Consider the following 12,144-nt stretch of genomic DNA (forward strand, 5'->3'; position numbering starts at 1 on the left):
ATTGCCTTCATAAATGTGAATAAATTGCAGATGTGGCTCCTCACAGAGCAGAGCTATAAATGTATATGGCTGGACAAAAAGTGGTTAAATTACACAAATGACACTGAGTCAGTTAGTGATGACTTTTAATCATTTACAGATTCTCCGTGTAAAGTCAGCGACATCCTGCAGGAAAGGATGCAAGACGCTTCGGTCACATTACATTCACTCTGCTGTTCATAAATACTGTACAAAAATATTATTTCCACTTAAAAACGTCCTCATGCCATCACTCCAGTCAAAAATATTAATTAATATTAAGACATACAACAAATACATTCAATTAAATAAAATAAATTATGTCTTGTTCATGACGTTCTTCAAGATAATTTATAAATATTGAAATGGAAAGTGACAGGAGGGAGTACAAAAATGGCTGCAAAACTACTTTTTGTTCAATCTTGACCCTTTTCAAGAAGTTTTTCATGAAGATGCATTTTTTTTTCCAGTTGTTCTTTGAGCTCCATCCATAATATTTAGCTTTCTGCTCCGTCTTCACAGTTTGTAATGTCAGTTTCCTCTCCACTAGAGGGAGCTCTCCGCCCCTCTGTGTCCAGGTCAGGCTCAGTTGGGTGCAGTTCACTCCTCCGCCTCGCCGTCTACAGCCGACACGTCTGGTACTTGCCGTGCGAGGAGTTGGCCATCTCGTAGAAGAGGACGTAGGCGTTGCTGCTGCGCACCTGGCTGGACGACATGGGGCTCACCCTGCAGCGAACACACAGGACAGTTGTTAACCTGAGCAGTCAGTGTCAGGCCGTTAAACCCACAGCGTCATAAAGCACAAAGATGACCCCAATTTGGTCATAAAATTTAAGCTGCTGCAGAGTGTTGCACCAAAATGAGGTCACTCTCATCCGACAGCAGGATCAGGCTGCGTGACCAGGCGCCCCGTCCTTTCTGCCCATCTGATAAGGCGATATGTGAAAGTAACCCGACGACGTGAGATCTGATACCTGGAGTCATTGTAGCTGTACCACTCCCCCAGCGCCGGGTTCCTGCAGGACGCCGTGTAATGGCCTCCCAGGGTGTTCCCGGTGTGGTTGGACACGGCGTAGAGGTTGTAGACGGGACGCTCTGCAGGAAGAGAGGCGACACAACGCTCAGTCAGCGCCCCGTCATGGTTTCTGAACCCCGAGTCGTTTGCTGCAGACACTCACCGCAGCTCGCCGCCGAAAACTCCCGCAGGTCCAGGTCTTTGAGAGGAAAGTCCACGTAGGTGGAAAGTTTGCTCGCTCGGACGTTCGTGTCTGAGAAGCGCTTCAGGTCTGAGGGGGAAGGAAGGGTCAAGGCCCAAAAACTGCCTCACATGGATAAATACACCGCCCACATCCTGCACATTTATCCAACAGCAGGCAACGGCTACAGACGCCATATTCCACCCATCTGGCTTCTTCTGGCCGACACTGAACCCATTTATGTCTGCATCCGTCTTGCTTTGCCTCGTTTACCTGATCTGGGTGAATTTCTTCACATTAGCAGGAAGGTTAGCATAACTGGAATGCTCCTGTGACTGCAAAAAGGATACGAAGCACGAGAATCTGGGGGAACCTCTGGATGCTGAACCTCTTTGTGCATTTTCTTCTGGCTTTGCATTTGTTGCACGTCTGGGAAGGAAACGACGACAGGCAGTGAGAATCTCTCATGCGTGAAAAATGTCTGAGGAGCAGACTTTCACAGGTGATTGCTGTTATTTGAGGTCCATTACCGGTTTTTCTTCTCCGTCGAGCACATCTTCTCTTGTGAAGAGCCTCAAGCAGTCTTTCAGAGTCACTTCACCAGAGCTCTTCTGTGGGGGAACAGATAACATCCACTCAGAAAAACACATTCTTGGTCTCATAGTTGTCCATAGTCCAAATCAAAATAACTTCTTAAATTATTTTTTTAGCTTTCTGAGAGCTTAACGGCATCAGCAGGGAGGAATCCTGGCTGCTAGCTCAGGTTTTGTTTCATAATTGAATTGGGTTCATTTCAGGTGAACTGGGTCGGACCAGAATCTGACTGGCGGTGCATCTTCTCACCTGAGCGATGGGTATGGAGAGGTCCCAGAACGGCTCGAAGACGGTGGAGCGGAAGCCGCAGACGGTGCAGGTCAGAGAGCTTTTCAGCTGCCCAGCAAACAGGTCTAGAAGGAGGAGGGGAAGGATGACGCAGCTGCTTCTACAGTCGCCGTACGGCCGTTACGTTCTCTGCTCTAAAAGACTTACCCACAACTTTACTGTCCTCCCTCTCCAGGTACATGTTCCACATCCGCCTGGCTTTTTCATCATCGCTGCAAAGCAAATAAACTTATAAATCATGTTTTTTCTGACACCTGCAGCTCAAAGGGATTTAGCAGAGGAGCATTGATATTAATAAAGCTAAATAACGTATTTAAAGCGACGCGCTGACTTACGCTAGGCGGTCAACGTCCTCTACGGACACCTTTCGGCGGACGGTGGCCCGGTTCACCTGGTTGTGGAGGCCTTCCAACAGGAAGCGCAGGAACTCCTGGGCGTCCTGCTGGCTGCAGACGGAGACGTTTTTATTCCAGCCGGTGAGTTCATGCGGCAGAACCGAAAGGCTTTACGGTCAAAAAGAAAGAAACTTACTTGCAACCAACAAACTTTGGGGCAAATTTCTGGATCTGGTTCCTGAACTCAGAGGGACTGATGGCCTCGTTGGTCGCAGACGTCCACAGACTCTGAGTCAGCTTGGCAAACTCTGGAGCCGGAAATAAAGAAAAAAAAGACAAAAATGTAAAAAATGTTAAGACCGTTTAAAAAAAAACAAAGGCTCCAGCAGATCTAAATATAGCATCATCCAACCTCTTCTCTGCAACAATGAACCTCGGACACAAAACATGGACTCCTCCTCCAGCTGCCAGATTTATGTGCATCCCTTATTATTAATATTTAAAAACACTGCCGACATTTCAGCAACAAATAACGGCCACAAAGGTCCGCATGGAGCAGTTTAGCCTTAATGGTGGTTTAATGTCACAAAACACACCAGTAATACTTTCATTACTTCAGTATTTATCATGCCAGAATAAATCTAGAGTAAACATCCAGCATGTTTAATACAAAAACTAAGAAATGTATTTTTCCATAATTTATGATGATTGATGTTTTGCAGAACATTTTTTGGGCTGGATTTTCACTTAAATCTTCAGGGAGGGAGCTTTTATAAAAACCAGAAATATTCACTGGACAGAGCGTCCGATTTGGACGTCATTTGGAAAACATGCGGACCGGAGACGTTAACGAGCCGCATGAAGCGGACGGCAGATGGTGTGAGAGCTGGCGGAGCGTCTCAGGTTGTCCTTTTCACACTTTAAGTGTGAAGAAGAGCAAAAACAAGAAACCCGGGAGGAGGGACAGGTTTTCACGTCTCTGTGGATGAAGCGGTTTAATGTAAGGTCTGGTGGTTCTGGTCTGAGGTGCTGCCGGCTCTGACGCCGTGTGCTGATCTGACGTTCCCACCCTGAATCTGGGTCGTGTGACGGCGCCGGAAAAAGCTGATAAATGTCCACTGAGCTCAGGTCATGTCGTTAAATGCAGTGTTGTATAAAGTACTGAAATCTCAGAGTCAAGTAAAAGTATAGGCACCGCTCCAAAATATGACTTTGGTAAAAGTCCAAGTCACTGACTGAAATGTTACTTGAGTTAAAGTCTTAAAGTATCTGAAATGTCTTGTACTTAAGTATGAAAGTTACTGTAAAATAAATGTACTCAAGTAATGTAATAAAAAGTATAAGTAAAAAGTAAAACAAAGTAAATGCAGTTTTGGTAAGCTTTGAAAGTCAAATTCACTTAAAATAATATAAACAACCAAGTGCAGGAGAAATTTAGACCAAGTTTAGACAGAAAATACAACCTTTTTGTAAGCTTTCAGTTTTCCTTCTACAAATAAGGTCAGTGCTATATAATTTAAAACTGTACACAACCAAGTGCAGGCAAAATTTAGACCAGGGGGTGTATACTAAGAACATGGTTAAGTGATAAGGTGATAGTTACCAACAGGAAGTAGTAAACCTGCTAATACACCTGCAAGAATCATTTAGTTAAGAAAATTAGGACTCCTGAACCAGCTTCTTATCCTGTTGGTGGTGATGAACAAGCCCAGGCAAGTCCGACTTTGTTGCAGTCAATCAGTAGGTGGGATCTCTCTCTCTCTCTCTTAAGTACAGTGGTGAAGTATTTTTACTTCGTTACTATACAACACTGGTTAAAAGCGAAGCATCAAAACCTTCTGGTGCCGTTTAACAGAAGCGGTTCCTACTGAGACCTTTTCCTGGTGCACTGAGTCAGGTGGCTGGTTGATCTGAGGAGTTTGGGTTTAATAACCGAACAAAGAACATAAAGCTGACAGTACGACACCTTCAGCTGACCTATAAACTGTCTCAGGTTTGATAAAAGGCTTCACAGGTCGCTGAGGCTCGTCATCAGATCAGAGGCTGGTCCCACCTTCCATGAGGGCCACGTTGCTCCTGCCGTTCAGCTCCACATGGTGGACGTTCCTCAGGCAGTAGTCTCTCAGCTCCGACGTGTTGCTCAGGCATTGCAGGATGGAGTTCATGAAACACTGGAACCGACACCAGAGTTAAAACACGAACAGACCGGGGGAAAGGAACCAGACGGCAGCGCTGGTGCAGCTGGGCGATGCTTACCGTGTTGCCCAGGTTCCTTAAACCCACCAGACCCTGAGGATTCTTGCTCTGTTCAGAAACAACAACAGGAAGGAGGAGATTTTAATCCGGCTGGAACGAAAAGGTCCGGGATGTGAGAGGAAGGTTAGGGAGAAAGCTCCCAGTCTGAGGCCACTACCAGGGGTGTCAAACATACGGCCCGCGGGCCGGATCCGGCCCGCCGAACAATTTAGTCCGGCCCTGTGGCTAAATGCATTATCATTATAAAAAAAAACAAAAAAAAAAACAATTTTTTTCTTTTTTTTTCCCCCAGTGTCCTGTCTGGCAATGTGGCAATAAGATGCCACAAAGAGCTCATCAGATTTGACTTTCACAAGTGGACAAGATAAAAGGAAGAGAATGATAAAACAATTATTGAAAAAAACATGTACTTTGTTTAATTGGAAATATGCAGTTCCTATATAGTCCACGAGGGGCGCTGTGTTTTAATTAGCAGATTAAGCTTCAGGTGTGGAAAAATTCAAATCATTTCTTAATTTTTATCTGTTTGATGTATTTTGTCATGCAGGACAGTGTTTTTAAGTTCCAAAAAATGTGAATAAATGTTTTTCAACATTGTATAATCACTGTGATCAGTTCTTATGCATAATGCACAAGTAATTACTGAATAAAAGTATTGTTGAAATTGCACATACTTTTCTTAAAAATGCTGAGGTTATTCATAATATATTGTGTAAAAGTGAAATTAACTTAATATAAAAATGAACAAGTCCACATTTATTAGTTCTATTTAATCTTGTAATGAGTTTACTCGTGTGGCCCTCTTGAGATCAGATTAAGCTGTTTGCGGCCCCTCGACCAAAATGAGTTTGACACCCCTGCCCTGTCTGGCCACCGCTTCATGCTGCGGTCAGACTCGGCTCCAGATACCAGAAAATAAAGTTTTTATAAACTAAAGTGCATTTTAAGAGCTTTTAGGCGTTCTGCTGTGGCCTCCTGGGTGGGCCAGCAACGTGCTCTTAGAGTAGCTTTGGTGGTCTGGCCTCTCCACACTGATCCACAGTTTCTCTGCTCCTGAATTTCTTCACATCGCTGCTTTTTAATAATAATAATTAATGATTATTTGAGACCTTTTAGCCTACTTCATGTCGTCAGGCACGTTATTTTGGGAGTAATCAGGCTTTGGGACTGAAGTCAAATAGTTTGGATGAATAAACGAAACAAACATTTAGCATTTGTTTACTGTAGTATATTTGATTTTTTTTTAATGAGTGGATTTATGTGTGAAAACATAAATCATTTTTCATTGCCAGATGTTAACCGATTTGTTGGTTTCTGCCGCTGAGATTAAGCAGCAACCACATTCTGATGAAATTAGGAACAACAACAGCTGCTTGGACTTAATTAGCTGATTGGGACACCAGCTGTTTTTAATATTTTACTTTTTTTTTTTTTTTTTACAATATTCTAATTCCCTGAGACACTGAATTTTGGATTTTTATTAACTGTAAGCCACCATCATCTAATAAAGGTTTGAAACATTTCCCTATAAATGTAATGAATTTATATAATAAATGAGTTTCACTTTCTGAAATAAAGGATGAAACATTTTTCACTATATTATAATGTTATTTTAGAAATAATAGATGGTATTATGTTCCCAGTTTAGGAATATTTAGAAAAATGTGGAATCATCTATGATAAAGTAATTTAATATCAGGTAAAGCTTCTTTTTAAGCAATAGTTCCACGTTGGGGAAACTTTTATTTACTGCTATAAAAATAAAAACAAGCATAAAGTTGTGACCTCAGGGTTGCTGACGTGAACTGAAAACGTCCAAATGTCTTATTTACGTCATCATTTCCCCCGGGCGTGTTTAAAAGTGGCCTAATGACCTGACATTGACACTACAGATCCACGCATGGCGGTTTTACGCCAGCGGTGACTGTGGATGTTGACGGGACGCAGACACGCGGCTCAGCCATCAGCTCCGTTACGTAACACAGGACCGACGAGCTGCCTGGGCCCGGAAACGCATCCACACCTCTGCTGACAGGTGCAAATACCAGCATGGAGCCAGGAACATAAATATGTTTATATGTAAACTGCTGATTAAGCAGCAACGACATTAAAGCGGCTGTTTCACTGATTTCTAGTGGCTTTCTAAACGGCGTTATGCTGCTTTTACGCGCCGCAGCACTCCTGACGCTCCTGCGCTGCAGTTCCTGAAAGCAGACATATGGTGCGGGTCCAACCCAGCAGGACCGGGCTCACACAGCAGGCGCGTTCTGATGCCAAAGGCCGGTCCAGAAACAGAGCAGGCGATGCGTTCAGGTGAACTCTGCGCACCGGCTGGCAGCACTTCAAAGAGCCGGAGAACATTCTGTGCCGGAGCCCTGCAGCCACGCAGCGTGACGCACAGGACCCGCACAGACGGTACCAGCAGCCTCGGCTTCACTGACGGCATAAACGCGCAGGAGCTGGACGTGTTCTGCACCTCCATCACTGCTGCAGCTGACAGAATATTAATGTTATAATAAAAGTCTAATATTAATGTTTTATAATTAGCAAGAACGGAATAACGAGGTTCCATCCAGCAGCTTTTGAAGGATTGATTTTTAGAGCCTTCCCCTCTGCAGAAATAAAGCTGTAGATTTGTGACATAGGTTCATATTTTAACTGTAAAATATTCCATAAAAATGACTGAGAAGTCTGGAAAATTAGTTCTGTAAAAGTATGGAAAGCCTGAAGTAGCAGAGCTGCAGCTCCTCGCTACACAAAGCACTGACAGAGAAGTTTTCTGCCAGTATTTAGTGTCATTTAACACTAGTTAACACTAACATTAGTGTAATGATTAGCATTGCTTGAATATAATGGTTAAGAGGGGCTAGTTGTAAAGATAAAATGTTAAATTGTGACATTTTATAGTCTAACTGTATACATTTTTGGGTGAAAGTGCTGAAACTATTTGTGTCCCCCCCCCCCATTAAACGCTGATCTGTTGCGACTCTTCAGAAATGAAGCAGCGGAGGGTTAGATGTTGATTATTTACATTTTCTCCCTACAACCACACTACTGATGGACTTTAAAGGGAAGTTACTCCTTCAGCCGTGGTCACACACGTGCATCGGCTGCTGACTCTTCAGTTTCTGGTTACGTAAAGCAGACGCCCCGCGGCGCTGTGGACGCCGTGGACCCGAGTCCGACACCTCAGGCCCACGTTTCCACGCGTATGTGCGGGCCGTGGGCAGAGCGCCGTGCCAGCGCACTGTCCTGCCGCGATAAGGTGTTCTTCCTGGGACAGGTTCCTTATCAGCAGTTCTCCTTCCCGTTACGCAACAGCCACACTAGATTCAGGCGTCTGCTGTTTTTTCTTTCTTCTAACAGCCCTCTGCGGAGCACCGAGGCCTGCAGGAGGACGGCACAGTTCTCCTCCACTGCAGCAGCTTGCCTCCTGCATGCAGGAGCACCAGGAGGGCGCTATGCACTGAAGCTTTCCATTGGTACCATTTTAATTCTACTATCCCCACCGCTCTCTGTGCACATCTTTCCTGTTTTTTTTTTTTGCACATTTGGCTGCAGGTATGATGTTCTGTTTCACTGCAAAAAAGGGAACTAAAAGTAGGCAAACTCTTCTTTATTTGTTCCTTGATTTGAGCAGCTAAATAAGACTATTAGCCAATGGAATCAGATTTTTGCACTTAAAATAAAAACAATTCATCTCCATCATCTTATTTCTGGGAAGGTTCTGCCCTGTTCCTTACTTTCTCCATGGGTGGATGGTGGTTCTCACTGCGGCTCCTCTAAACCCTGATGTCTTGGATTTTGAGATCTTTTTGCCTACTTCGTGTTGTTGGACCAGTTTCATTTAAGTGATCACTTGGGGAGGGGGGAGGGGGGGGGGCAGTTAAATGTCAGCATAGGTCCAGGTTGGGTTGGAGCCGTTTTCCCTTAAAGGTGTGGCTCATCCAGATGATAGTTCTCCATAAACCAGTTTTCCATGATTTCAAGCCGGTTGTGCCGTCTGGAGTTCCAAAGTATACACCAAATCAGGCATAGCATTATGACCACTCCCTGGAGATGTGGTTATCCAAGCGCAAACAGGCCAAATTGTGAGGGCAAGAACACACCTGTGAGTCTGGTCATGTGACCCCGGTCTGCAGAGGTCCATGTCCTCCAACAATAGTTTTAAAATGTCTGATCCGACAGGTGAGCAGCTGCAGGAATAAACAGCTAAAGCTGGTTCTGATCGGTCAGAGAGCCCCGCTGGTCATAATGTTATGCCTGATAGCTGCAGGTGAGTTTTATTCTCTTAGTTCTGTGCAGAGATATTAAAAACCGTTTAAATTAGCAAAATTAACAAAAATAATTGCATTTATGTCAAATAGTTTAATGCATTTCTCAAAATACCTGAATAATTTCAATTCTTTTGGAAATCCAAAAATTTTTTATGTCAAATATAATTTAAGTGCAGCTAAATGCATTTCTCCAAATATCCTAATAATTTAAATTCTTGTGGAAAAGCCACTTTAAATAAAAATAGATGAATAAAAACGGAGGGATTTCTCATATTTGCAGAAGAGAATAAGTGCAACGATCCAAAGAGAAGAACCGCCGGGAGGCGCCGGAGAAGGCGAGCCGGAGCCGGACTCACCTTGGCCGGGTTGATGATCAGACCCATGAAGGTGGACACCAGCATGGACCGGGACAGCTGCTGCTTCCGCCGCAGCTCCGGTTCGTCCAGCAGCAGACCGGCGGCATGTCCCGGGACTGTCACCGTGTAGGAGTGTCGCATGGACGGCATGGTTCTCTCGGTTCTTCGGTGTTCCGTGTCGCTTAGCACTGTTGAAGTGTGACAGCGGCGGTGCGCGTCGCAGTTTTTACCGGCGGACGTGAACGTCTCCTCCCACTCGAAAAACCACCGGTGATGCCTTCAGGGGCTGTCGGAAAGGATACTTTCGTGGAATTTTTCGCTGGGAATGCGCGACAACAACTACAGAAAAATCTAAAATATGCATTTAGGAAATAACTGAACTAAAGTGACAATATGTCTGACAAAGGTGTCCAAAACATGAAAATTTTCAAATACTGAGCTTCCTTCTGTTTTTTTCCTATTGAAGATATGACGAAATAACATGGATTAATACTGCTGAGACGCTCATATGAGGCAGAATAGTTACCTAAAATAGATAATTTTCATTAAACTGAGAAGAAACAACCTTTTCTCGTTATATCTGAAGTTCAAACACTTGCTTTGGCCAATGTCAAAATTATTAGCAGTTTTTAAAGATTTATTAAATAATATATTTTTCTCACTGTGCAATTACAAAACAAAAATAAGTTTAAAATTGATTTCACAGGTTTGAGTTTACTGTGGATTTTTTTAAATCATTGGTCTTTCCCCCCCACAACAACTGCTTTCCAACCAATTCTTGGAAATGTCCTCTAATCCCCATCACCACAACATCTTGAATCCACAATTATAATGTTTAATACCTTAAAGTGCCATGCCCAGTAAATTGCCGGTTAATATTCATCGATTTCCTGGATATCAACGATTTTAATCTTGTGATTTAGAAATAGTTTTTATTCATCAGAGCGATTAGATGTTTGAAACCTTGAAAACGGCTCCACAATAGTGTGTTGGCATTTTTAGTCTCTCTCCAGTCTAAATAATGTGGTTAAATAAAAGTAAAGGATCCATATTTTCCTGGGCGGCTTAATATGACATCACTCACGTGTCATCCCAAGTCCACCTCTGATTGGTTGAGCAGCACCTCCTGACGTCTCCTCTTCCAGAAGTTCCTACCGCTGAGAGCTGAGAGTTTTTCTTGACTCCAACAGAACCGGAGAACCAGAGAACCAGACTAGAAGCCTTCCAGAACCGGGTCAGAACCAGGCCTGGTCATCTTGTTGGATTCAGTTACAATGAAGGTTTTTGTATTTTTTTTCTTCATACGCTTAAGATCTTTGTATGAAATTCCTGTAAGCCTCTCGTTTTGCTTCTTCTCTGCACTTAAACACGTGATCAGTGGCTCTTAGTAACTTCCCTTGAGAGCAGCTTTCCTTCGACCCCCGTTCCAAATCCAAACCACCAAGACATCCAAACGAGCCGGGCCAGAATAGGCAGAACGTTGCCAGCAGCCAGGAGAGAGACGGAGAAGATGGAACCGCGGAGCAGAAACCAACACTGGTTCATAAAAGTCGTTTCAGTTTTTTCCTCAGTGGTGGTTCTGGTATTAAAAGCGGATTCTTCTCTTCTTCCACCAATTAGATTTAGATCAGAAGTACAAATTCTGGAGGTTGGGCCATAAAACTAATTTCTTGAGAGACCAGCAACCTCCTAATAAGTTTTACGCTTACCAGGAAACTTCCATTTCCACAACCACTAACTTCCACTTTTAGCCCTGTAGTCATATTGTATAGAGTTAGCTTCTTTCTTCAGATTTGCTTGTTTGAGTCATTTTTTTACGTTATTAAATCGTTCATGAATAGAGTTAAATGCGATTGATAAACTAATTAACCCTGATCACCGGTTATGTTTTTTCCCCCCTTATAAACATTTACTTAAGTCTAAATATTTTAGTGTCCAAACTAAGTCTTAATCCTGTGAAACATCCAGAAATGTGATTGTTGAGTAAATCATTCTTCACACTCATGGATCTGTGCATATTAAGACAGTTTAGATTAAGACAAAGCACCACATTCACAATCCAATCCACACAGGCAGGTGCAAAAATATAAAGTTTCCTGCTCTCTTCTGTCAGGAAACTAGAGCTGAAGCAGCAGCGCTGAGCAGCCTTTGGGGAGATTGCTGCTGTGCTTTGAGCACAAAGCAAACAGAAGCACATTTCTGCAGCCTTATTAGATCCAGTGTTTGCTGTTTGTGCTGCAACTGAAGTCAAATAAATCCGATTGTTGTGAGCGATTTATCCCCAAACGGCAGAGAGTTCAACTTTAGACCTTGACTCCAGTTCTGACTCTGATAAGAGACTCGTTAGAAATATGGAAGCGCTTTAATTGTCCTTCTACCAACTGTGGGCACTTTTAATCTGGTTTCTAGAGCGGGGAGAACTTCAACACTGGACCCAAAGTCACAGAGTCCTCGGTTATGTAACAGGCAGTGAAAATATCCCGTTTGATTGCAGGTCTGCCTCTGCTTGCAGGGAAAGTCAGCCTGCGTCTTATTAAAAAGCACAAATCAAACAGCTGGAGTCCATTAAACAGTCACAACACAAGGAGCAGCATGGAAGGAACATATTTCAACAACAGAAAGGCCACAAAATTATGCAATCTGGAAAAATTCAAAGGTTTTTGAAGGTTTTTTTTTTTTAAACTTGCCATCTTTCTGACACCCAACCACGTCTCCGTGGAAAATCTTAGTGTGCATAAATTGCGTCATTGCAGGGAACGCCTCACACGATGAGCCCGAGAGGAACTTGGAGCGAGGGAATCTGTTTGAGCTGCAGAAAGCAGAT

General features: G+C 43.4%; 1 protein-coding gene across 1 annotated transcript; it reads right to left on the reverse strand.

Annotated features, from left to right (window-relative positions):
- Positions 1–102: 102 nt before the first annotated feature.
- Positions 103–9,543, reverse strand: LOC118556330 (ubiquitin carboxyl-terminal hydrolase 2-like). Its single transcript, XM_036132153.1, has 12 exons — positions 9,321–9,543; positions 4,688–4,735; positions 4,485–4,602; positions 2,628–2,739; positions 2,432–2,542; positions 2,244–2,308; positions 2,058–2,161; positions 1,745–1,825; positions 1,565–1,643; positions 1,197–1,304; positions 993–1,113; positions 103–744 (listed from the first exon to the last, which is right to left on the reverse strand). The coding sequence occupies exons 1-12, from the start codon at positions 9,468–9,470 to the stop codon at positions 639–641; spliced, it is 1,203 nt and encodes a 400-aa protein (XP_035988046.1). The 5' UTR covers positions 9,471–9,543; the 3' UTR covers positions 103–638.
- Positions 9,544–12,144: the final 2,601 nt, after the last annotated feature.

This window comes from Fundulus heteroclitus, unplaced genomic scaffold, assembly GCF_011125445.2.
Source record: "Fundulus heteroclitus isolate FHET01 unplaced genomic scaffold, MU-UCD_Fhet_4.1 scaffold_478, whole genome shotgun sequence".
NCBI classification, from domain to species: domain Eukaryota; kingdom Metazoa; phylum Chordata; class Actinopteri; order Cyprinodontiformes; family Fundulidae; genus Fundulus; species Fundulus heteroclitus.

Excerpts from the sequence above, each read along its gene's own strand:
- LOC118556330 (XM_036132153.1), bottom strand. The coding sequence starts at position 9,470 with ATGCCGTCCATGCGACACTCCTACACGGTGACAGTCCCGGGACATGCC. Across the intron at positions 2,162-2,243 it reads GGAGGACAGTAAAGTTGTGG|ACCTGTTTGCTGGGCAGCTG; the intron begins GTAAGTCTTTTA and ends TCCTCCTTCTAG. Across the intron at positions 1,114-1,196 it reads GTTTTCGGCGGCGAGCTGCG|AGCGTCCCGTCTACAACCTC; the intron begins GTGAGTGTCTGC and ends CTCTTCCTGCAG.